The 24,849-nt window shown below is 45.4% G+C and overlaps 1 protein-coding gene across 3 annotated transcripts in view; it reads right to left on the bottom strand.

Annotated features, from left to right (window-relative positions):
- Klf7 (Kruppel like factor 7) overlaps positions 1 to 24,849 on the bottom strand; it is an 81,832-nt gene that overhangs the window by 21,431 nt on the left and 35,552 nt on the right. For 2 of the 3 annotated variants that reach the window (XM_038339632.1, XM_038339631.1), the window contains one exon: positions 20,232 to 20,859. In XM_038339632.1, the coding sequence (XP_038195560.1) occupies positions 20,232 to 20,859 (628 nt within the window). The remainder of the gene's footprint in view (positions 1 to 20,231; positions 20,860 to 24,849) is intronic. The other variant, XM_042055532.1, reaches the window with a different exon arrangement.

Raw genomic sequence — 24,849 nt, 5'->3', positions numbered from 1 at the left:
GAATGCACTAGGATTTTCCCCGGACCATGTGCCACACGGGGAATTTCACAAGCCAAGCATTTTATATTAGGATGTCTGCATTATAGGCTAAAAGCGTGCAGCGCCAACTGCCAGTGACTGCCTCCGTTTATGCACTTCTCACCTGCAGTAGGAGCACCCTGACTTTTGGCTAAGCTAATGAGCACCAAGAATAAAGATTATATCTGACCAGGAATGTGGTACATACTCTATCTATCACCTGAATATTTCAGAGGCGTGGGGGCTACAAGCTCAGGGAAGTCTGGGCTATACAGCAAGACCCTACCTCAAAAGGTCTCAAAAGGCAATGGCAGATGGATAGATAGGTGGATGGGTGGATGGATGGGTGGATGGGTGGATGGATGGATGGACAGACGGATGGGCAGACAGATGATCTTTGCAGTTACTTGCTGACGTGTGACTAAGCCCTGGCTCATGAGCCATGAGTGCAAATGACAAATGCACCTGGAAAGGCTGGGGCAGCCCCACTCCCTCCCACTTTGAAAAGGGCTGTGCGAAAAACTGGGTCCCTGGAAAGCAGACCTGCTGGGAGCCACCTTAAATAGCAGGGACCAGCAATTCTTCAAAACATGAGCCCTGAGGACGGGAACACGGGACAATGATGAGTCTAGGTGTTGACCGGCTGCTTAGAACACAGCTAAGAGCCCAGGTTTCTGATAAAAGAGACTATCTTACATGTAACCTTCAACTAGCTTGAATTTTGGACACAAAAGCTCTGTTCAGGACCCAATGAATTCACATGATAACAGAAACGAGCAGAAGAAAGTGACACATGTCCAGACTGGTGTTTCTTTTGGTAGAGATGCACCTCCATATTCCCGCTTTTCAACACATGACGCGGCGATGGTTAGGAAACCAAAGGGTTTGAACCACACAACTTGAGCTCAAGGCTGCATTTATAAACAGACACCAAAGTCTAAACCCTGCTAAACTATGGTGTTAAGACCGTGGCCTGATTCCACCGCTTTTTATCGGCTGGCCATGTTTGGCACACCATGGTGGGATGGGCCAGGCTAATACTTATCGGGCACATTTTGGATACTGTATCCCTCAAGTCCCTGAGCTGCTTTAGGTATATTCCACTCTTTAATTCTCTCAAGAGACCAGGATAGTCAATGAAGCTATGTGCCAATCCACCTAGAGTACGAGAGGAAGAGTATCGATTTCAGACTCGGCCATCTTGCCTTAATTTACTTAACATACACAATCTCTATCGTACCACCTCTTTGAACAATTAAAATAGAAAAAAATCATGCTTACATTCCTTTGGAAATATATTCTCATAAAACAAATGTTTCAATGGGAAAGAATGTCAGAGCTATTTTGATGTACCGGCATTGTAGTACTTTCAATCTATGAAGAAACCAAGGAATGTAACCTGCAAAGACTAGAAACTTCCTGCAGGGTCCAAGGCCTCATGGCTGGTGCACAGGACGACACTGTTGGCTACAGTACCGCAGTGCAGGAAGGCAGGCATTTTTCCTAGACAAGACGCACGTCAGCTGGATCAGCATTTCCTCATTTCCTCACTTTACTCCCTTCACGTTCTGCACATCTGTTACCTGAAACAGTTCTAGGCAAACCAAAACTGGAAAGCCACAAGGCCGATTGCAAAGCAAGCCTTCGTTTGTCACCCCTGTCTAATGGTGCAATGGCTGGCAGCCTTGCCAGAAACAAGTTCCCACAAGTTCATCACAGGACCTGATGCTCTCTCCTTCCCCAGTCACATCCTCTCCCATACCTGGTCCACTGTGTGCCCCGGAAAAGTGGGATGCAGCAGTATCTGGAAACCTTCCATCCTTAAAACAGAAGGGAAACAACCCAAAATAGCTTCAGGAAGTCCCTAAAACTGACCAGATTCATTAGGCCCCACCCACCCAGTAATAAATAATAAACATTGCTGAGAGTCACTCTCAGACAAGACAAGCTACAAAGATGACTGAGAGCAGACCAGCCGTCTGAAGAAGCAGAAACCAGCTGAGCTGCCCGGAGGAGGTTCAGACTAACTGGGCCACCTGGAGAGGATAGTCTTCAATATGTTGAGCTGCCTGAAAGCTATACAGTGTGCACCAGGTTCCTGGCTTTTGGGAGCTGCCACCTATGCAGGGGATGCATTTTGGTCATGCAGCTGTCTTTGAGTCTTTTCTGTTCCAGTAAGTAACCTCAAGAAAACTCACTGGTTCACCAAGTTGGTGGACTACTACTCCATTGGTGAGTAAACCTGTGTATTACATCTCCCCAGAAAAAGTTTCGCCACACCATCAGGAGCTATTCAGTGTGACTGAAGAATAGGCAGGGGCCAGCTGGCACAGGCTTACAGACTGGTACCATCCAGTCAGACAGCCTCCAGAAATGCAAATCCTGAGTGCTTCCAACGTGAGTGATCTGAGTGGAGCCGCGTCCTAAGTGGGCAATACATAGTCTGTGAAATGGGGGAAGAAAGCAGTAATGAAGGGCATACAAAACAGCGCAATAAATTGTGTATACTAATTACATTTGAAGTTGTATTTTGGATATTGAGCAAATAAAGCAGTATTGGAGTTAATCAATTGGGGCGATTGGCTGCTTTTGAACTGGAAGTAGTAGAAAAAAAGCTGTAATGACATATATGACGCTCATAGCATCTTCCTGTTGAAAAGCACTCCGATGGCCACATTTAACATCGTGGATTTCACTCTACGAACTATGTGCAGAGTGGATGGGCCATTCAGCATTATACTGCTAATATTTCTGGTTTATCAAGTATCCTGAGGTTGCAGTAGCCAGCGTGCACGAAGTTCTCCTTCAAGAGGCATGCATCATAGATGCCCTGGGGATGGTGGAATTAAAGCACACACTGCTCCAAAGTGCTTTCTTTCTCAAGAGCTCAGAACAACTACTACAGATTGTGCTAAGCCAAGAAACACTTTGGAATGCTGCCGGAAATGAGGACGGTAATTGATGTTAAGTCCAGGGACGAGGACGAGAGTGCAGTAAATGGGCCCCAGTGGGCTAAGGGGGCGGGCTCTTCGCTATTGGGACCCTTTCTTCCCTTCCTCCCTAGGAAATTGCAGCACGACAGTGCAGGCGAGCAAGCTTCACAATGACACTCAGCTTCAAGGGCAGTTCAACTCAAGGACCATGTGCTAAATGCAGACACCTAAGCCCCTGAACTCGAAAAATCTGCCTTCCCTATAAAAACTCAGTGAAATAGCACATGCAAAGAACCACTGGTCTCCCCAGTTTGTTCAGAACACTTCAGAAACTCAACGTTCTCCCTCTACGCCAGCCAATACTGAGTCCCCAGAGAGGGAACTGGGTGTCAGTGGAACTAGTTCTCAGGGCTCAGGTGCAGAAAGCACAGGAACTCTCAGGAAGAAAAGCGGGGCAGACATTTCAGTGTTAACTGTGCAGAGAACCGGACACCAGCCTGCGGCTGCCGTGACATCGGAGGCCTGCTCCTTCCAGGGCAAGCATTATCATGAATAATTAAAGCCAAGCTCTGCTTATCAAAATAAATGAACAAAGGAGTGTCTGAGAGAGCCATCCCTGCCCCCATCTTTCAGAGGCTGTTTCAGGAGGCCATTTTCTCCTCTTCTCTCTTAGAGCATCTTCAGAGCCCTCCTTGTCAATCTGGATAAATTAGCAAGCTTCCCCTCCATATGGATTTCCAGCCGTAAATCACAAATATGGCTGTAAAATTATATAGCACAGGCCCAGTATAATAATAAACACATTTATATTTTATAACTGCTGCTTTCTACACATTCAGGCTGCCTCATTGCCCGGGCCCCAGTGGCTCCCAAGTACTCCCCACTGGCCCCCATATACAGCAGCCTCTCTTCATGGACAGTCCCCCACCCCCACTTGTCACATAGAAGCTATCTGCCAAATGCCAGCCGGATCCCTGTGATGTGTTATCAGGCAGGGAGCTCCATAAGTTCCCAGCCCTCCCTGCAGCAGGTACTCACACAAGAATAACCAGGTGACTTTTCAAACCATGTCAATATGGGCCCTTGATCCACAGACCTCAAAATTCCAGTGGTTTGAGTCTAAATCACATCTGAAAGGACTCGTGTTTGGACAATGTAGTTGTGTACACAAAGACTTCACGCCTCAATAGAGCAAAAGCTTTTCAGTTAATTTTAAGCATTGTCTTATTCGCCCTGTAACAGATCAAAGAAAAAAAAGTGTAAAAGCAAGCCTGTGGTAATTGATCTAATAAGCTTTGTGTCCATGGCCCTGCTAGGCCATGCAATGACAGTGGTGGGAAGGGTACATGCAGGCTTTCCTTGGCTGAAAAGGAGTCTTCCCAGTCCGTGGCTTTGATCATTAAACATTCTGGTTTTGGTAGAAGGAGGGACACGGAGGAAAACCACAGAAAACCCTGTGGCAGCGGGGCTGGGAAGAGAAGACATGAAGGCAGGCTGGAAACTACTCTAAATGCTCAACAGCAAACGGCAAACAAGCTAAAGTCTATTATCAAATGGAGATGGGGGTAGGGCAAGCCAACTACAATGGCTTCTTAAGTTTATTTCCTCAGCTGGCAGGAGAAAATGAAAGGGAGAAAGGGATTTGAAAACACAGCAATTCATGAGAATAGAGGACCACACAAAGGAAAACCCACAGGCAAACAGACCTCAGAAGAGTGAGCCCTGAGGGGTAAGGTGTGCTATTCCCTTGCCTTCTAGGAATTTGTCTGCTGGTGTCAGTATCTGTTTCCTTCAGATCTCTAGAAGACAATGTAAGTGCCCATCTCTTTGTGGTCCCCATACATCCTTTAGACAGACTGGCAGAGAACAGCCATTCTTCTTCACCGTGTGCCTCCTCTGGATACAGAGGAGAGATCACAGCATATCCCGGCTCAAGTTAGAGCTTTGGCTCAATTAGTGGACACACAGTTCCTGCATTTCCCATGGCTTCTGCTTCTGAAGATGTTTAGCTTGTCCATAATGATCCTCAAAAAACTGGGGGTGTGGTGGGGTGGGGAGGGACCAAACAGAATTATTCCTAGTTTCTTATTTTTTCATACAAGCAAAATGATTCTTTCAAACACTGCTAGGAAGACTATGAACAAAGTAAAATCAGAATGGAACACTGACATGAGATCCATTCATACACAGAGTAATTTCTTACAGCGTCTTCATCTGACTTCCCAGTCTTATGGCCAAAGGTGATGGCTGCTAAGGGGCCAGGCGGAATTTTCTGTTTACACTTCCAGCCACCAATTCTCTGCTATTCGATATCATTTCAAGAATCTATGCTTTATATTTGTTTGCATCTATCAGACTAACTTGCAATGGGAATATGCACCTAAGACTCCTTATTATCCCCATGGTCAGAACACATAAGACATTTCATTCTCTCAGCGATCCCGAATTCGCCATCCGACTGGACGAGGTGATACTTCCTATGACTGCTGTCTTGCGTGTGAGTTAAGCAGAACAGAAACTAGTTAGTAATTTATGTTCCCTCTGTGTTGACAGAGTTCCCCAAAGAAACAACAGGCCTTGAAGGGGAACTAGGGCAGCAAGGTCTGTGACAGTGACCAGATCACAGTTAGCAATTTTCTGTTGTGCGTTTTGTCTGTAAAATGGGTATGAGAAAACTTACTCCTAGGAAGGTGAGATTTATGGAAAGCATGAACAACAGAGTGTGCTTCGTAAGCTATAACTATTGATGTAAGGGACATTATAGCATACTTGGGTAATGAAATGATGTAGAAACAGCCTTGGCACCCAAACTGCCTCCTCACCCTTGAAGCCAGCCCAAGTCATAATGGCTCATCTTCTCCTTTCTTTGGCACATCTGCTCGGGGAACCGGTTAAATAACCATTGCATCTATAGGTCATCAAGATAAATACTACTGATTCCCTACAGGGTCTAAAACGAGGGTCCAATAACAACTGTGATCCAAAACATGACACTTACTATGACCCCATGAGGCCAGCTCACTAATGGCAATCTCTCCAAGTGGCAATGGAGAAGCTAATCCGTGTGAAATCCACAGATGTCACGTACTCAGCCACATCCACATGTATCAGAGCAATACTGTCAGCGGCATTATGTCCTGCAAGACCAGTGCCTTGCAATTATAATAGCACATTGTCCATTGTATCTGGGGGAGAGCGTGGCTGACAATCTTATTTTCTATGCACGTGAATACAGCTAAGAGGGCCAATGCATAATTCACGTCTCACAAAATGCACATATAAAACACTCGTGCATTAGGCTGCACCACTTAAGTCTTTCCCTGAAATGGCACGATTCTCTCTACGAACTCCAAACACTTGCAGGCTACTCCTTACGGTGCTGTTGCAGACCACAGTGAGTGACAGAAAATGAAATGAAGCATCAATCAAATACAATGCAAAGTTTCCTTGAAAAAAGTAGCATTTTGGGCTGGAAATACATCTCTCTTGCTTCTGTATTGTAAGAGTTCATCTTTTTGATAGCAGGGAAATGGGTATCATAAATCCCCGTGGACACACCACAATGAGCAGACAGGTATAGAAAGACAACACCACATGGTAATGCAGAGCTGGCCAGCTAGGCCAACTTCCAGCAAGCCGGAAGCTTGTGTAATTCAAATTTTTGCTTCAGCAAAATCTCAAATTATTACAGGTCAGGAGCCATCAGCAAAAGCCGTATGGATGATCCTCACGAATGTTAATCTAGAAAGGAAAGCATCTAGCAGGTAGGGTGATTTCCTTCACTTCCTAAGGGGGAAACAGCATAGGCTCTAAATCTCAACAGAAATAATAATGTATGAAATGCATCTATTTGGTCCATATTAACAAAGACTATTAAACATGAGGGAAGGCCTGGATGATGATCTTAAGTGAATAGGAAATATCTTTCAAGTTGTGTATGGCGACTCAGGGAGCAGATGACGAGGCTGTAACAGGCAACTATCTCCCCACCTCAGCTGCGAGGCTGCTCTGTGCATCACGGGAAATTTAGCAGACTCTCAGCCTCCATTCACCAGATGCTAGCTTTACCAGCCTCCACCCCCACCGAGATGGGAGATGAAATGTATCCTCAGACCTTGCCAGATGTCCCCGAGGGCCAACTCTCCCCACTCTCAGCTGGGAACCACCATATTTAGCAACTGATAATCTCACATTTGTGGGAAACAGCTGGACTCAAAGGTCTGTTTGCACTTGTAGGGGGGCTGTTCAGCCAGGCAGAGTCCTCAGTTTCCCCTCAAACTGCTGGTTTTCATATTCCTGCTAAATCTCGTTAGCCTCAGGGCTTAAGAGTGAGGGGGATGTGTGTCTGAGCAGGTCATTGCCCTAGTGAGAAGGTGGCCATGTAAAAGGGTAAACACACGAGGTCCACCTCAAAAGCTGAAGGGGAAGAAGAGCTGATTCTACTCCCAAGCAGAGGGCTGAGCCTGCCCCATGCTGCCCCCGCCCCACGCTGCCCCCGCCCCACGCTGCCCCCGCCCCACGCTGCCCCCGCCCCACGCTGCCCCCGCCCCACGCTGCTCTCCCCCCACCCCCCCAGATTCCCACCAAGGCACACTACAGCCAGTACTGATCCTGGCTGGGAAGCAGTGATCAGATTCCTCTGTCCAGTGGTCCCAACTCCCTTCTTGATATAACAGGCATTAGCTATGTGAAGCATGAGAATTAGCAAGCCTGTCTTTAGGACTGCGGAGAATAGCAAAGTCGAAGCGCTATGTGATATTCCTCCTTCCTTCAGACCCTGAAGTACACTTGATTGGATACACGCATTTTTATTAATGGAGGTGCCCAGAGACAATAAATCTGTTCTCTTGGAGAATACAAAGGGAACTCAGAAGTGTGCACTGATGCCCACCTGTCACTGGAACTAACCACCAATCACCCAAGACTTCAAAGACTCCCCGTCCGAGCTCCCTGGTCAGAAATACAGTGAGGCCATATTATCATATCCAAGTAATGGACAAAGACAAATAGGGCCAGGCACGACAATTCCCCAGAACTCCTTGTGTTTTAATTCACAGTCAACTAGGGACAGTCAATACACACTTAAAAAATGTTATTCTGGCAATTTGCTACCAGCAATGATTAAACCTTCCAATTAACAACATGCTCCTCGTTGGAACATACAACTTGACAAACGAAGAATGCTCCGACTTCTGCTGGTGCCACAAGAGAAAATGGCTGCATTTCAATGTACAACACTTAGGAGTGAGTAAGAACTGGTCCTCTGAGTGCAGACAATGGAAATACAACCGCACCGGCTTGGTGGTACCCTCTAAAGATGAGATTTGTCTCTTGCTCACCGAATGCAACTAATGGCCAGCTGGTTCACTACTATGGGACAATCCAGTCTCTCCATCCACTTAGCACAATGTGAGTCCCTCCACTGTTTTTAAAGCCCTGTTAAACAGACCTGATTTCGCGGAGCCTGATCTGAATGTACAGTAGAAGTGCCTGCCTGGGCAGCAGGGTCTTCCTCTGCTGCACTTCCAAAAGGGCATGGTGATCTCCTTAGGATGGGAAGCCGGCAGCAGCCATGGGTGTCAAGTTTGCTAACTATTTCTTTGTGCAGACACCCCGCCACACCAAGTTTTCTTCCCAGGGGAGAGCAGCCTCTTCAAGGGGCCCCAGTTTACATAGACTTTCCCAACTACTAAAAGGGAAATGTCCTTGGAGCATGACTTCACATCTGAAGAATTCTCCTCTCTTCCAGGGAGAATTTCCATAATGTAAACTGGAAACTTCAACCTGAACAGGAGTTGACAACTGTAATTGTACATTTTTACTTTTTCTCCCCAAATCTCTTCTAAGAATCCCAGGATTGGTTTCAGTATTTCGCTTTGTATTTGGTCATTTGCCACAAGTGATCAAGTTGTGCAAAAACGTGCACTGTAATTCCCTGCGGCTGCAACAATGTACTGTCCTTAAGCATAGGATATGCGCCGCGCACATCAGAGGAACAAAACCCACAATGCCGAGTCAGCAGGGTCCAGAAGCCTTCCCCTACCACTTTGTAGGGAACAAAACCACTGGGAGAAATCCTATTGTGTTTTGGTTCACTTTGTTTGTACTTTGTGCACCGTGTATCAAGGAGAGGCTTACAAAAGAATTCTGCCCGTTTAAGAGAGAAAGTGGTATTACACCGGAGACACATAAGCCGCTGCTTTGTTAGTGACAGTAATTTTAACGTTTCTGTAGATTCTGCTGGTGCCTCTATCAGATGCCAGTGTGTAACGGTCTGCCAGGTTTTTTTTTTTTTTTTTAATAAGACCCAAACTATCATTTATGTGATTGGTCTTTAAATGCCGTATTTCTTTTAAACTATACTCATAAGGCATGCAGAAAAAGGAAAGACTTCAAGAGCCTAATGTGTTTTTCAGAGCTAAAGGGTTTAGTGGAGAAAGCAGGACGAGGGGACGCAGGTGCCAGACATCTTGTAGAATTTGCACTTATGCTCCATTAATTGCCAGCGTATCTTCCTCTCTCCTTTCCTCCCCTCCCCCATTAAATCCCTCTGGAAAACAGCAGAGCAGCAGGCCCAGACTGGTACCCAGCAGCAACACCAGGAGCAGAAGCAGCCAATTACCCTCCAGAATACAAAGGGGGAGGAGGGAAGGATGCAGTTACCTAGCAACGGGAAGGAGCAGAAACAGCTGTGTAGCAGGCCCAGGCTGGTACCCAGGCAGAAACAGGATAGCCAATTAGCACACTGTATTTAATGCTGATGTGGTTTCCTAGTAACAAGCTGTACAAGTCTGTCTGTTGAATTCACTCCCCCACCCCACATTTTCCTCAATCATGCACAGTATTACTATTTGCCCTAATTACTGTTTCTCCTCTGCTTCAAGCAACCATTATTTTGTCCCCAGAGAAATTGGAAGAACTCAGAAAAAAATCTTCTGTAATGACAGTATTTAGTTTCAAATTCAGTTTAGCTGTAAGCCTTGAAACACTAAACAACAACAACAAAGAACGAAGAAAAGGAAAAGCCGCAACACTCCTTCTGCCTAAATGTGTAAGGAGCCTATGAAACCTCTTCTACATGCAAGCTACAAGCGTTCGCATGTGAGAGAAGCAAAAGTATTTCTAATACATTCTATCGTTTGCTATGTTCTGCATCTTCAAATAGGTGGGATCTTCTGGGTACTCGAATTTATTCATATTGATTTTCTGATGCTCCCCTGAACACTGGGAACATAAAACGTCTTATTACCTGTATCAGAAAAGGGAGATGTATCTTTTGTTGCTCTTTCTAAAACACCAATACCAGCTTCAACAGGCTCATGAGCAATTGAGAATTCAATATCAGCAATCATTATTTCCGTGCTACAAGTTGAATGCAAGCAAAGGATGCTGTGTACCCCATCGCAGGAGGCTTCTATCTCCAGGTCATCAATCGGTTCATAACCAAGCAGTGAATCCCACTAAGGTGACATCAACCTCCATGAACACACAAAATGGAGACAGAAAGCATTTAAATATGACTTTCCTACAGTTATCCTAAAATATATTTCCTGCTATACTTGATGCTGCTATTCATCAAGTGGAATATATACGAGAGTGAGCCTTTCCTTACAGCCTATTCCTCAGCAAACCCTGGGCAGCTCTACCATTCTCAGAGCACCCACCAGAATCCTAGGATCTTCCTCCTCTGACAATGGTTTAGATATAAAAACGTATGCTCTTCCTTCAGACTGCCCTGATGTGGAAGCAAGGGATCTAGAGGAAAATGTCATCAAGCACAGCACACCTAACTAGGCAAGAGAGTTGGAAGACAGCATCCACCTTCTTGATGCAACAAAAAGACTGACAGCTTTTGTTATCTTTAGCTCATCCAGTAAAATGGGTGAAACTGTTTTGTCTCATATACTTGGGAATTTTTGAAACAGAACTGGAAGCAGCATGCACCACCTTAACGATTTTTGTATATTTAGTGCTCATCATAGTGATAAAATGAGGGTATATTCTGAAGGCCAAAACGACAAAAGAAACCCGAGTATATGTTATGATACTGAATGATGGTTTAAAACATAAAGAGGTCCAAATTATAAATGCATTTTATTTTGAAAACACCAACAAAAGAGTGTGCTTGAGGGCAGATACAATTTTGGAGGACAGAAAAAGCTACAAGGGCAAAAGAGAAGAGGGCCTATCAAAGAGGCTTGGCTCAGACAAAGCTGTATCTGAGCTTCCTAAGGAACTGGCAGTGGGATATTCCTTGATCTTCCTTTCCCTGAAAACGTATGGGGTCCAGCTCTGGGTCAATCCCTGGCTTCTTCGGAAAGCCTTAACCGTGCTGGTAAGGCAACCGAAATACAGAACAAATCATGGTAAAGTTCTTGTTGCTATACATATTCCTAAATAATTCAGGGGGTTTGAGCACCATTGCATAAGCCCAAAGGGTCACAGCACCGCTGAGAACAGTTATCTGAGCACAGGAGCACTGTAAGGTTGGAGAACAGCACTTTCTCGGCTGGCCAAGTACCGAGCATGCTAAAACATTGCTACCTTTTGATTACTTTTATGATCATGTCTCCACTGACATTTAGTATGGTGACTGTCATGTCAATATATTATCTGTACATAACGCTGGAGAGAAGCTAGTCTTAGGAAGACAGAGAACCAGAGATGAAGAAGCAGGGATGGAGTAATTTCTAAAACCACCATCGTGCCTATCAAGTTGTTTAAAGACCCTGAAAATTCTATAATCTCACATAATTGAGAATTTTTAAATTGAAAGAAGAAATCATCCCATTGTCCTCAGCGACATGCAAGCCACCAATCAACCTTATTCACTGCTAGTGAATCCTAATTTAAGGAAGGCTACAGAAGCAACTGGAGAAGGGGATCGGGTATCTGGGTAGGGAGTGAAGAAGAAGGAATTGGGATTTAGGCCCTCAGTATGCTCCATCAGGGTGGGATCAGGAACTGCCTGGATGGGAAGGGTCAGACTTTCTCCCGATGCCCAGATGCCCACGCAATTCCACCGGCTCCTCAGAACGACTGTATGTGAAAAGCTTGTTTCTTAGCGATGCATTGTCAAGGTTTCGCCTGTAACCTCCACTGCATTCAAGTTTAACAAACAGAACGACACAAACCCGACTCAGACAGATACTGCAGGTTTCCCACAGACGTGGAACCGAGATGTAAGTATAAATAGACACGTGACACGAAGCCACAGCAGGAGAGGGTGGGGGAAAGGCCTATCGAAGGCATGGGTGACTGGAAGGAGGAGGAAGCCACTCACGCAGACTAGACACACACTCCCAGAGATGGGGCAGGAAGAGCTCCGAGCAGAGCAATAAAATCCTGAGTAATTTCCTGCTTCTTCCTTCGTGGTTCTTTTATTTTAACATACTTATTTACTGTGTGAACACCAATTATCCATTAAAGGGACATCTGGAATCGGCGTCCTACAAAGCCTATATTTTATTACTATACTATAATGATAAAATTAATGTGCTTATTGTGTATATGCTGAGTTTAAACCATTCTTACCCAACATGTGTTTAGATAAATTTATCTTCATAAATGTTTAGAGCGTTCGTATTACTAGATTATCATGGCGTGAAGACTAGATTCCTCTGAATCACAGAACTCCCCCACCAGTTGTCTCTCGCCACCTCATTTCATACATCTTCTTTCCAAGCTCCTAAGCTAAATCCAGACTAACGAACTCTGCCCACCCCATGAACTGAATGATTAACCCTTATTTTACTTCCCATGCCCTAATAGAGGCCTAATGAGTTTCTGCCTCAACACATGGATAAGTGGCATTAGCAGCCATGTGTCTTAGCATCTTAAAGGCCCCTTTAATGTCTCTAAATTGTCCCCATTTCAGTTGCTATTGTATAAATTCAAAGAAGCCCTATCCAAGGCACTGAGGAAGTTGAAAGTGGGCCAATAGGCCCCCCTGCAGTTTGATGCTGAGGTATTTAATTTTATCCTGCTGATATGCCTGACCTTGAATTAGGTCTTTTATTTATATAAATTAGTGTATTATCCCATTCCTGTCATTTAAAAACATGAACAGCATCACTAAACGCCCATCCAAAAAGGGAAAAGCGACTTCTTAACGGGGGAATCTTCCATGCCGCCTCCCCCTACTGATAAAGGCCCTTGTTCTCATTCTGATAAAAAGCCCATTCTCCTGTAAGGTTTCTCAGAATGCCCTTCCCTGCTCTCTGATGGCCATTCGGTGGCACAACGGATCTCACCTGTGAGCGATGTGGCACTTAATTTTGGTTGTCCACTTCACTTCACGGGATTTAGAGTTGTCTTAGGGTGGCATGTCTGTGAGGGTATTTCCTAGATGTTCAGCCGGTGGAAAGACTCACTCTAACGATGGGCAACACCACCCCTTGACCTGGAGTGCCAGCCTGAATAAAAGAGGGAGAACGAGAACCCAGATCCATTCTCTCCACTTTTTCCCTGCAGTCACGACAGGATCAGCCATCTTCCCCGCCTGCTGCTGTCTTCCTGACATGACAGACGGTACCCTGAAACTATGAGCCGAAATATAGTCCTCCCTCCCTACACTGCTGGGTGTCTTGTCACAGCAACAACGACAGTAAGCAATGTCAGTGGCATTTGAGGGATAGCTGAAGAACAAATAAGGGAAGCAAGATAACCTGTTACAAAGGATGAAAACCCACAAGGTGGGGAGGAAGCTGGGTCTAACCATGAGCCTGTCAGGGAGGGCACTGAACAGCCTGGGATAAGTCTGTCTCACCCTTGATCTCAGTTTTCCCTCTGTGTGATCTTGCTTGCCCTTCTTGTTTTACGGGGAGAGTGATTAATATCTGCCATTCTAACACATGAATCGGAATATCTGCAAGAAATTCTCTCTTAAGGCTGAAGGTGGTAATAACCATAGTAATAGTGGCTAGCTTTGCCTTTTCCTTGTTCTGAGTCCCAGGTGCCTAAAGAGAAGTAGATTTAAAGTGCCCCTAACTTGTAACTATTTACTTAAAGAAGTTTTCATTGTCCATCTGTATTTAAACTATGTTTTTCATTTCATAATAGATTATGAGCTTGAAGGTGGTGGCACACACCTTTCGTCCCAGCACTTGGGAGGCAGAGGCAGGCGGATCTCTATGAGTTCAGTGCCAGCCTGGTCTACAGAGCGAGTTCCAGGACAGACTGAGCTGTTACACAGAGAAGCCCTGTCTTGAAAAACAAAACAACACAACAACAAAAAATAGATTATGAAAAAAAAATTTACTTCCCTCTGTCATTAGTTTGGACATGGAAGTTAAAATCTCAGGTTCAAATCCTAGTCTAGTCATGTCGGGCGATGCTGTGTGGCGCTGTGAAAACCATGTGACCTCTCTGAGTCACTTCCTCCTATATAAAACAAGACAGCACTCACGTCATTTAGCATGAGAACTGAGGGGCAGGTTCGTAAGGGATGGAAACGATGCCTGGCATGCAGCAGCACTTTTCAAGAGTCTGCTGAGCAAGCGAAGTAAACAAGTTGCACGCAAAACCTTAAAGAACTTTCACTGTGCATAGCTTATAATCACTTCTATTTACCTTCCAAACACCCACACTTGTCCCTTTGTTTGAAATACTTTTAATCACCTTCTCATTTGAAAATAAATTATATCACCTCTTGGTTCCACCTGAAACTTCCCCAAAGCAGACTTAAAGGCGAAAGCAAACTTCACACTTGTGTTCCCCTAGCTGGAAAGCATCCTGCTACACTCCTGCATGTAAAACCTAGGTCCTCCTGCTCATGGCCTTCAACACCCCACCCCGCAGAAAGGAGTCTCCAAGAAGCACCCAGGAGAGCAGGCTCCTTCTCCCTCTGGGGTGACCCAGAAGCCCAGACTGAATGGCTGACCTCTGTCCTGCCTTTGTCTACACAGCTCACTCCTACTATCGTGAGTGTGGACATGCTTCTCTACGGGTGGCTGAACAAGAAAGGCCTCCTGTGTACACAGCCCCGCTGCCACCTCAGTCTTCCTACTTCTGAGCAGAGATCAAGAAGATCAACTTTGTCTCTGTGCAGAAAGATGGTCACAGAAGCTGTGTTCTGATGAAAATGAGCATAAAGGAGAGATTTTCTTAAACACTGGAAGAGAAGGTTCCCCTGGTAACAACTACACGAAGGTCAACGGAAGAGAAAACTATGGTCAAAGCAAGTCAATGAATGAGAAAGACTTTACACAGATCAGAAGGGGGCGGAGCCAATGTGTGCACACACCTTCCTTCACTCAGATCCTTTTCCTCAATGTTCCCATCGTCGGGTTTCCTGTCTCACCTTCTTACCCCTCCACCCTGGATCCTCAATCCCTAACTTCTCCTTTAGAAAATGGTATTTGTACCCAACTTACCAACTGAACATGAAGAAGAAGAAGAAGAAGAAGAAGAAGAAGAGGAGGAGGAGGAGGAGGAGGAGGAGGAGGAGGGGGAGGGGGAGGGGGAGGAGGGAGGAGGAGGAGGAGGTTACGGAAGCGAGAGAAAGAAGAAGAGAAGAAGAGGAGGAGGAGGAGGAGGAGGAGGAGGAGGAGGAGGAGGAGGAGGAGAAGGAGAAGGAGAAGAAGAAGAAGAAGAAGAAGAAGAAGAAGAAGAAGAAGAAGAAGAAGAAGAAGAAGAAGAGGAAGAAAAGGAGGAGGAGGAGGAGGAAGAGGAGGAGGAAGAGGAGGAGGAGGAGGAGGAGGAGGAGGAGGAGGAGGAGGAGGAGGAAAAAACACGTCATTGCTTAATAGCCTCTGGGTCAGAAAGTTTGTAGGATTCAGCATCTTCAAAAACAGTCACAGAAGAAAGAAAAACAAAATGAATATCTTTTCCAGCCTAGGAAATCCCATCTGTACAAAGACTAAATGAATAACACTCTAAAAATTCCTTAATGTGAACAAATTCACGTCACCAACAATGTTTCGTTTTTATGTGGAGAAGACACAGGCTCACACATTTTATCTTATTTCATCCCATCTTGCTACTGTGTCTCCTTTGCAACATATTACTATAGAAAGAGATAAGGCAAATACACATAACTCCAGAGAACAAAACGCCAGTCTCTCTCCTTTCTCTGGGATCTTTTCCTTATGGTCTTTCCTTTTCTATCCCCAAACACCAGAAAAATAAGAAATATTTCCACTGACTTGGAGTGAATCTTCTACTTGAATAGCTTGCCCGGATCTATCCAGAGTCGTCTCATCGTCTGCTTCTCCCCATTGCACTCATCCCATCAGAAGCAGACCCTTCCCACCCCAGTTCCCACCGCCCATCTCCTATACGGAGGCACTTAGTCTGATTTTACCCCTCGTGCTTTTCTCTTTATTCTTAGTTCATCCACACCACATAAATTATCACCTTCATTTTCAGTTCCCCATGTGCCCCATTCACACCAATTCCAAATAAATACTTCTGATTCCCTTCCATTTAATCCAAATTAATTCATATCCCTTCGCCCATCCTCCATTCCTCTCCCCACCTCCCCTTCGCATCAATTTCTCTTTCCTACAGCAACTGCTCCTCTTCTCCCCCCGCCCTCCCATGCTCCTCTTCCAGGACTGCTTCCCTTGCTATCTGAGGAAAGCCATTTCCCTAGGCTAGAATTTGCAGGACCAGTTTAACCCTGCAACTTGGTGTCCAACAGCATCATCCCTCCCTACCCGCAAATCAGCCATGGGGGTCACTTGACTGCATGTTGAACATCCTTCCAAAAACCTTAGGTGCAGAAGTATGCCAGACTTTGTACTTTCTGATCTTGAAATACAAACACGCCCGTAATGAGAAGTGTGCTACACTCACAGTTCAGTGCCCTGTCCAGTAGACATCAGAGAGCTTCCTCTGGCAACAGACGGAAGCGGGTGCAGAGACCCACAGCCAGACATTATATATGTAAGGAGTCTAAAGAGGAGGTTTCCATGGTGTCCCTCCCCTCAGAGCTCAGAGGACACTGAGGAAGAAGGGGAGGAAAGACTACAGGAGTCAGAGGGGATGGAGGACACCAGGAGAACACGGCCTGCAGAATCAACCAAGCAGGGCTCATAGGGGCTCACAGAGACTGAAGTGGCAAGCACAGGGCCTACATGGGTCTGCACCATGTCCTCTACATATACGTTATGACTGTTAGCTTGGTGTTTTTGTGAAACTCGTAATAGTGGGTGGGAGCCAGTATGTCTCTGACTCTTTTGCCTGCTCTTGGGACTCTTTTCCTCCTATTGGGTTGACTTGTTGAGCCTCAATATAAGTGCATTTGCCTTGTCTTATTGTACCTTGTTTTGTTGTATCTGGTTGTTGTCTCCCAGAGGCTGCTCTTTTCTGAAGAGAAATGTAGAGGAGCCATGGATCTGGGAGAGAAGAGGTGGTGGTGGGGGGCTGGAAAGAGTGGAGGGATGGGAATCTTTGATCAGGATGTATGAGAAAAGAATCTATTTTCAATAAATAAATAGATGATAGATAGTTCATAGATAGATAGACAGACAGACAGACAGATATACCAAGTGTCATCTATAATCCCAGAGTTGGAGAAGTGGAGACAGGAGGACCCTGAGTGTTCACTGGCTAGTCAGTCTAGCCAATCAATGAGCTCCATGTTCATTAAGTCTCCCTTTCTCAAAAAATAAGAGGAAAAAGAGATTGAAGAGGCACTGAACACTGACTTCTGGCCTCCACAGGTATGTATGTGCCCATACCCACAACCCACAAACACATAGACATACACGCCAAAAGACAGTGTGGGAGTTTGGAACATTGTGATTAAGGACACTCAGCCTTTCTTTAGTGCTACCTGACTGACCCATGTCTAGTTTTCATACGGCTGTTCCACTCACGTATCATTACCCAATGAATCATCACAACTGTAATAATAACAAAACAGCTCCACTACTATCGTTAATGAGCTACGACTGTCTGCCAAGCAAACAGCTCATTCAGTTTTGGAAACTGTAATGTAGAAGTACATATCCTTCTTCACAGACGAGGAGACGGAGGCCCGAGAAGATAATGCATACAGGTCATAAGTCTAGGAAGTAGGAGAGGCAGAACACAAACCCCAGTGGGCTTGACTATACCACCCTGCTCACCTGCTAGTCAACACTGCCTTTCTCAGTACATTTCTGTGCTCAGCAATCTTGGCACTTAGTCCACTACACAGCAAGTGGCTGCAGGCGCTATGCATAACAAGCTCCACCCTGGTACTCACTCTGAGAACCTATTTTCAAAGAACAATGCCCAAATCATGCATCAGTTATCATGGTGACCCTTCGGACACCTCCTCTGGGGTCACACGGTGGGAAGAGGAAAACACTCTAGACTCTCCCCACCACTCCCTAAATCTCTGTTCCTCAGAGATGCCCAGCTTCTAACCAAGAGGTAACCTGGTTAGTGCCAAACATTGAGGAAGATAGCTATCTATAATCACGTATTTCACAACTCAGCATATCACAGCATTATTGCTTCATTTTGCTTTCTTTGGTTTCCTTGGGGAACAGAAGGGGTAAGTTTTGCTCTACAGCCTGAGGGTATTGTAATGTCTTGTCATTACTTTCTTCCCTGACTCAAAGAAGATAAAAATTAAAATGATTTCAAATAGCATCAAGAGAGGGAAAGGGCTGGGTGGTGGCGCACGCCTTTAATCCCAGCACTCTGGGAGGCAGAGGCAGGCGATGTCTGTGAGTTCAAGGCCAGCCTGGTCAACAAGAGCTAGTTCCAGGACAGCTAGGGCTACACAGAGAAACCCTGTCTGGAAAAAAAAAAACAAAAAACAAAAACAAAAACAAAAAAAACAACAACAAAAGAAAAAAAGGGGGAGGGGAGGGGAAAGGAGGAGAACAGAAAGAAGCACTGACTTTAATGTTTGCAGCTGGAGAAGTTGAACTCAGACTCTGACAGAATCTGAAGCTGGGCCGTGGACTCAGAGGCTGTGTTAGGAAGACTCCACAAACCTAGCAAGAGTCACACAGTGCTTTCTGCTCAGTCCTGTGGGTGTTTGCCTAAGTCAGGACCCAGGAAGCAATGCTAGGCCTCTTCATGAGGCCACCACTGAGGTTCAAACCGGTGGCTTCTCTTCACACAGGGTTTCCTTCAGGAACTGTCTTCATGGTCATACAAAGACATCATGGAACCCAAACATCACAGCTGAGAGAGACACTCACAGCCACATTGTTACCGGGTTGCTTGGTTGTGTTTTTAGACAGAGTCTTACTGTGTAGCCCTGACTAGGCTGATTCTCACTTTTATAGACCAGACTAGCCTAGAACTCGTAGAGATCCACTTGTTTCTGCCTCCTGAGTGCTGGGATTGAAGGCCAGCGCTGGCCCTAGGCTCTTCTCTTACCTCACAGGCTATCCCCTGCTTTCCTCTGAGAACGTTCTTATCTCTTACACCTTTGCGGATGCTCCCTAAGCAGGGCACAAAAGCCATACACGTGATGCACTGGTGGCGATGCACAAACCACCAGTTCTAGAAATTTCTCCTCATGGCACTTTAGCCGACCATGAAGAGTCGTGACCCCAAGCTCCAGTCCCCAAACTCAAAACACAGACAGTCTTAAGGAAACTGGCAACCCTTCTCTTTCCTGTGTGAACCACCCACTTCCAAAGGACCCCATTGTCCCCCAAAGAGCAGCACAGAAATCATGAGTGAAAAATCCCGTCCCCTCCCCGCCACCCTTCCCGCACACACAGCCATGTAATCACTTCAGCAACTTCTCGGTAACAAGCTCATTAAAAAGCAATTCTGCCACCTCTCCATAAAGCACGCGCCAGAGAACAATGCAAAAGAGGAGATGCCAATTAATTATAGGATGATCACATCTAATGAACTCTGAAACCCTCCTGCTGTTGGTGACTTTGATAAAAAATCAGGGATGCTGAGGGGAGAGTGGCTAGGGCCGTCTTGGCTACCAGGTACAGCCGTGGATGTTCTGAAATGTACCTCTTCAGTGTCCGTGTGGATCAAACTCAGAACCATACCCAGAGACGCTAGTGTGGGGTACTGGGAATGTCACACCAGAGTTCCCTTCCTTCAGCCCTTGGTTCTCTGATGGGATTAGCCTTGCCACTGAAACCAGCCCCTCAGCCAGGCAGGGAAAAATCCTATGTGCTGTGCTGGAAGAACTTACGACCCCAGAGTCAGAAGTGAGGCATTCCAGTTCCCTAGCCAGCTCTCCTGCCTCTTTGTGCCCTCCTAGTGAGCAGGACGGCAACCTCTTATAAGAGAAGCCCATCTCACCACAAGGGGAATATGTAAAAGAGGAAGAAATGACCTGCGGCCAACTTGTACCACTACCTGTGTGAGTCCTCTGGTGGGCCTTTAAGTGGGAGCTTTTTGTATAAACTTTCCGGCATCCGTTAAACTGACAGCGGTGAACCCTCTTCTTGTTTTCGGGGCACGTGTCAGCCCCTACCCCTCCTTGTTCACTGTCGCTCTGTCCACTCTTAACTGCGCCAGCTGGTGTCACGGCTGCGGCCGCCGCCACCCCTCCCACCTTCACTGAGCTGAGGGAAGCCTTCTTGGCCACCAGTTTCAACGTCATTGTACCATCCACGGCTGAGAGAGTCTGTGAGGTTTTGACCAGATGGCGGCTGAGCTCAGGGGAGGAGGGGGGCGTTAATGAGGTCACTGCGTTGAGCTGGGCCTGGTTGACGGCTGTGTAGCTGTCTAGGGAAGAGCTGGTTGGCTGGAGACTGAGGCAGGTCTCAGATAGCAACTTGTCCCGAGAGAGCAGAATGTCCACAGCAGAGCTCTTCTCACAAATGGCGGCTTCCACTGGGAGCAGCAAGGGGTCTAAGCGCCGGAAGCTTTCCTCAATGCACGGGGGAGGAGAGGCATGGAGGAAGCAGTCCAAATCCTCACCAAAGGTCTCCGAGATCCGTCGGGGTTCCGTCTGGAGGTAGCGTTCCAACTCAAGGCATGTCTGTGGGAGAAGGAAGAAGAGAAGTAACCATCAGAGGCAAAGGACACCCGGAGGCAAACAGGAACTGCAGTGAAGGCTTTCATGGCCAATGTCTAAAAATGCTCTTGCCTATGAGTCTGATGCCTTCGTATGTACTCTTTGAGTCCTTCTGCGGAGCTCAGCAAGGCCACATGGATGACTTCAACTACTGCAGGAGACAGAAAACTGGCTCCCCAGAAGGACTGTCTCACACCTGTGAAATCCACAGAACCTTAACACCAACACGGTCTCTTTTGTTTCTATCAATTCAGCAGCTAAGATGGTCTAAGCCCCACTAGGATTTGCCATGGAATCAATGCAAACAGAAGCAGAGATTGTTCATGGTCCCAATCCAATGCTCAAGACAGACTCGAACAAGTTACAAAGCTAAGTCAACTTTACAAGTTGTGTTCTACACATATTTAATCAAAGAGGCAACTCCTGGAGCCGTCAGCCAGAGCCGGCCCTGACTTGAGTCTGGATTCTATGGCCACAGGGAATGGATATCATTCTACAGAATGCCTATTATAAAATCTTGAAGATGTAAGAAAAACCTCTATTGTCCTTAGTACATTATAACAAATGCAATTACTCTCCACTGTGTAGGAAGACGCATGAATCTTATTACCACTGCTTGGTACCTCTGACTGTCCAGCAAAAATAAGTTCAAAGACAGCAGTTAAGACCAGGTTTGGTGGTGCACAATTTTAATCCCAGTACTCAGGAGTCAGAAGCAGGCAAATCTCTGAGTCCCTGGCCAGCTTGGCTTAGGCAGTGAGTGAAAGACCTCATATATGAAATATAGAAGATTATAAATCATAAAACTTTCACGTAATAGAGAGAAACAAAAATAGCTTTTGCAAATCTTTGACCAAGGTGCTCCTAAGTCCTTGAAAGATTGTAGGAGCCCTTTCATGGCAAAAATAAGTTCGTCTTCCAAAGCTCTCCTCAATTTCACCATTCCAGACTCTTCCATAAATGATCTTGCTGACTTGCACAATCACCCCACCTCCACTCTTTCTTCTAATGCTAAAGGCAATTCCAAATGTGACTCGTTCCGGATTTGCTGCTTCCACAGTGCTTCTATTCAACCAGCGTTCTGGCTGGAGGGATTTATCCTGTTCACAACCTATTCTGATGGCATACGTAGACACATTGTGTCTGTTAGGATTTTATTTTGGCAACATTTAAACCAACTGGTGTTTGGTCAGACCAGGTAAATCTTTGTATTTCTGAATGAGAACCAGATTCCTAACTAAAAATCAGCTTTGGGCTTCCCAGCTGGTGTCTAATGCCATCAACTAATGAATGGTTTCTGTACTCATTCAACATTCACATTACAAGTATGCATACAAACAACTCTCATGCTTGAAGTAGGGCTCAGGGATTTATATGATACAAGATGCCATCAAACATGTGAGGTAGGGGCAGCATACACAGTGGTGCACTAAGAGTGGCATGAATTCACAAAGTGAGGTGCCTGCCAGTGTTTCTAAGGTGCTGAGAGGCGAGTGAGAAAGGAATTCTCGCTTCTAATGTGGAGTGCTCATCACGGAAGGTTTACTAAGTTCTGATATTTTACTGCCAACCACACAACTAGATGGCTCAGTTGTTCCAGGTACTTTATATTAGAAACAAATAGCCCAATACTGCCACCTTCTCAGATCTAGAATTTGTATTACCTTGCTGGACCCCTTTTTGAATTTTATGTCTAAACATTTTCCCCTTTCTTTCTCCACCTAATTGCTATGAATTATTACCTTCTTTCCACTGCTGATGCCCTCAGTCAACACTCTAATGGATTCACTTCTGTGTTATACAACCCTAATCTTAAAACTATTAAGTCCCTCCTCCCCCAACAGGGACAGTGCTGGGCACCCAACTACTCTTGCTTTGGTCATTCTGTCTCTTCCACTTTTCAAAAGTCAGCTGCCCAAGTAACTCTCCCACCCAACACCTAGTGAAGTTTTAAAACCCAAACAAACAGACACACACACAAAAAAACGGGAACATAATTGTATAGTTCCCCTACGTGAATGTATTTGTCACCTAAATCTATTTGCTTCTCTTATCTCTTCAACACCTTCATGTAGATGGTTTTGTTACTCTCCTTATTCTACAGCTGTTTCAGTGGAGATAGCCATCATCACAGGGAGCAAGTAAAAGGTATGCTAATATCCAGATATTTGGAGATTTTTCTAGATATCTATTAGTGTTTCCTGATTTCATTTCTTTGTGATCAAATAGCAGACTGTAGCTATCAAGCCTTTTAAGTCTACTGAGGTTTACATTACAGTCAAGAGTACGGCTCATCTTGCTGAGGCAGGCAGGTTTAGAAATGGCCACTAAAAGATAGCCTTGTATACAAAAAGCAGAATGCTTCTTGCCCTTTTGCCCAAAGTGGAGATGCGGAACGGTCCAGGTAAAAATCAGCTGAGTCATGGGTTACTGAATGTCCTGGGATAGCGCTTGTCTCCTGTGCAAGGATTCCTGTCCCACACCTAGCTTCTGTGTCTATAGGTGGAGCGTCAACTCTAAACTCTGTCAACTCATACAGTCTGCAGACAGTCAGGGCTCACTAAAAAAATACTTGTTTCATGGACTGGGGTAAAACTAGCTAAAACTAGCTAAGCCTAGAAGACCCTGTGATTCCAGAAGACAAGGAAGCATAAGGGAAGTGGGGTGCAGTAAAGACATCCATGCTTCTAACTTATAGACGTCTTCAGTGGCCAAATAGAGACAGTGAGGGGAAATTTTATAATGATAATAGATTACAACCCGAATAAATCGAAACCTCACACTATTATAAACAGATTATTAAATAAATAAATGGAGGGGAAAGATCGTTTTTTTCCTTATATGAGATGACAAGTATATGGCTGGGAGAAATGTTGACAGTAATTAAAAACCCAGCATGAGGCAAACAACAAAGCAATAGCAATACCAAGTAAGACTAATCAATGGAGGCTCAAGACAAGAAGGGAAAACATAAGCAGCAAGGTATCTGTCCTCTTAAAGTATCTCCCAACGAGATGTTAAATCCAGAGACAAAAATGGTAACTTCCCAGTGGGGAAAGCTGGCAGATACCGCCTGAATCACTGTTTATAGTTACCATACCCGTGACAAGTCATATTGGCAACCCCTGTATGATATGCTCAATGGGGTACTACAAGATTCTGTGGTATTCCTACCAAAGATACACAAGCCCAATCTAATTATGAGAAAATATGAGACAAACCCAAACAGAATCCATTACACAAAACAACTGGCCGGTTACAAATGTCATGGTCATAAACTATAAAGCAAGGTTGAGAAGCTGTCACAGACCAGAAGACAGAAAATGATAATGATACTTTAAGTATAATGGATCTTAGACAAATAAAATACTGGGAAAATAATGCAATTCAAATAAAGTATATAAACTAGCTAATGGTATTTTTCCGAATGAAAATTTCCTGGCAGTGATAATCATACCGTAGTTAGCTCTACTGAAGAAAAGGAGGAGAATGAAATTGAGCAAACATCAGCAAGCTGATATCTCTAGGCTATAAATTTGAAGAGTGTTCATGTTTTTCTCTATTCTGATGACACTTCAGCCACCAAACTCCAAGTCTGGGTCAGCAGACGTCAAGTTTACTGACATGAATTATGCCCGTCTGCTACCTCGCCTTGGTGACAGAGGCTTCTTGCAGCCTGATCCAACAACACAACTTAAGGCTCGATCTGTTGCATCAGCCTGAATCCTGAACACGCCATTAATCTCAGCAAAGGGAGCGCCTGTTCCCAAGTGCTAGTGATTTCCTTATGAACTTAGGAGTCACAAATGTGCTCCGTGAAGGCTGTGATACCCAATTCTAAAATGCACGGCTTCTCTGCCCCGTCTCCGAATAACGATCCCTGGAGCCGCCTCTGAAGCTATCACCCTAAAAGCTCCTTCGTGACTCACTCTGTGCTTTCCCAGCCCCTTTGCT

The sequence above is a fragment of the Arvicola amphibius genome, chromosome 8 (genome assembly GCF_903992535.2).
Source record: "Arvicola amphibius chromosome 8, mArvAmp1.2, whole genome shotgun sequence".
NCBI lineage: Eukaryota > Metazoa > Chordata > Mammalia > Rodentia > Cricetidae > Arvicola > Arvicola amphibius.
Note: the sequence above shows the minus strand (reverse complement) of the source record. Positions and strands in the feature narration are given on the sequence as shown.